The sequence below is a fragment of the Drosophila biarmipes genome, chromosome 3L (assembly GCF_025231255.1).
Source record: "Drosophila biarmipes strain raj3 chromosome 3L, RU_DBia_V1.1, whole genome shotgun sequence".
In the NCBI taxonomy this organism is placed as follows: Eukaryota; Metazoa; Arthropoda; class Insecta; order Diptera; family Drosophilidae; genus Drosophila; species Drosophila biarmipes.
Window position 1 is genome coordinate 9,086,711 of NC_066613.1, and position 1,809 is coordinate 9,088,519.

General features: G+C 45.8%; 1 protein-coding gene across 1 annotated transcript; it reads right to left on the minus strand.

Moving 5' to 3' along the window:
* Positions 1–590: 590 nt before the first annotated feature.
* Positions 591–1,605, minus strand: LOC108028191 (histidine-rich glycoprotein). Its single transcript, XM_017099852.3, has 2 exons — positions 1,500–1,605; positions 591–1,172 (listed from the first exon to the last, which is right to left on the minus strand). Exons 1-2 carry the CDS (start codon positions 1,503–1,505, stop codon positions 723–725), a joined length of 456 nt encoding a protein of 151 aa, XP_016955341.1. The 5' UTR covers positions 1,506–1,605; the 3' UTR covers positions 591–722.
* Positions 1,606–1,809: the final 204 nt, after the last annotated feature.

The window sequence follows — 1,809 nt, forward strand, 5'->3', positions numbered from 1 at the left end:
CACCTTCACTCTCTTTGGCAGCGATATCGCGATGATGTATGGTCATGGCTGCCCCGGACCCCTCCTGCTCGCCCAAGGCCCCTCTCGAGGCCCCTTCTCGGATTGTAGGCGTCAACTCACGTTTATGCTTTGTAGACATTATCGCGCCTGTTTATCTTTAAATTGCAAGTAAATTACTTTCGGCTCGCACTGAGGATGATAAATGTCTGGGCCGCGTTGAAGGCTCTGACGGATGCAATGAGCCCAAGTCGGGGGAGCGTGGGGCCAATGGGAAAGTATCAAGCTCCTCCAATTATTCGCTCACTGAACTCACAGATTCCCAGCCATTTCGTGAGCCAGCTTAACGCCTAATAAATTCAAAATGTAATAAAAAAAACCTAATAAAAAGGTGCGAAATTGGTGGGCGAACTCCTTTTTCATGTTGTGTAATAAATATGTATTACATTTAAGTGGGTGAGGTCCTTGAAAATGAACTGGTAAATGCGTTTGATTGATTGAACTTGTCTTAAAAGTCTTGCAAATTCTAAAATATTAAATAGTTATGTACTTTCATTTGACTTAGTTTTTTATTATTTGTGAAAGTCCTGAGCTTATCTTTTCAAATGGTCACCCGTTTATTCGAGTTTTTCGGCTCCTTAAGTATACGCTTAATAAATTAACAGTAATGAAAAAGCGTTTGGCTAGTCGGGGGTTTAATGGACAGTGGATGTTCTCGGAATCTCTCAATAGTGCGTCTCGGTGATCTTGACCTTGCCGTACTTTCCGTGCAGGGCGTGCTTGGCGAAGGACAGGAGGTTCGAGTGGGTGTGGCTGTCGAAGTGGGCCGGGATACTGTGGTGGACCACCGCGGCATGGGTGTCGTGGTGGTGGTGATGCACCACCGGAGCGGAGTGCAGGCGGGCGTAGTGGTAGTGGAGGGGCTCGTGGTGGTACACAGTGGTGGGCAGCGACTCCACCAAGTGGTGGTCCAGATGGTGGTCCAGGTGATGACTCAAGTGGTGGTCATCGTGGACGAGAGCGGCACTGTGTCCCAGATGGATGCCATCCGAATGATGGATCTCAGCGTCCAGCAGGTGGGGGAGCTCCTCGTGGTGGTAGCCATGGTGGCCATCCAAATGGGGCAGGAGACCAGCCTGAGCCACAGCCACCAAAGCCAAGATGCACACGAAGAACTATGATAAGAAAAGAAATTGTTGGCAAGATATAAATATAATTGTATCTAGTGAACAGACAAAATTCAATAACTGGATCAATGTACTTATATATAAACACTCTTTTTAAATGAAGATATTGAACTTTAAAATTCGTATTAATTTAAGAGCTAGCCTAAGGTACTCGTTAAAATAAAAAACTCTAAGTGAAAGAATCCTCTATCTTTGTATCTTCAACTTTTCACATATATCTTGTATCTTTTAGCACTCCTCTGGTATATTCTTGGGAATTAATGTAGTAATTCCTTGTTTCTAGCACTTCCCAACAGTTAATGCTGGTGTCCTCACCTTCATTTTGGGAGATTCCTTGCTTGAGTTGAGGGTTATCCAATTGCTAGCCTGCGCTTTGTCTGCTGAACTGTTATCGTCTGACTGTGCCTGGGTCGAATCGAAGCCTATCGTTTTATAGGAGGCTCGCCCAAAGAAAATTCAAACGAAATCGAAACCGTCGCCGAGGACGTGATGGGAATTAATGGCGAGGGCTTCCCTCATTATGTAAGGGGAGTGCAGGGGCGCTGTCAACAAACCCTAAGTAGGTGCCGACCGGTCGTGTCATAATTTTATGGCCCACAGCCCCAGTGCAATTGCTAATGAGTGC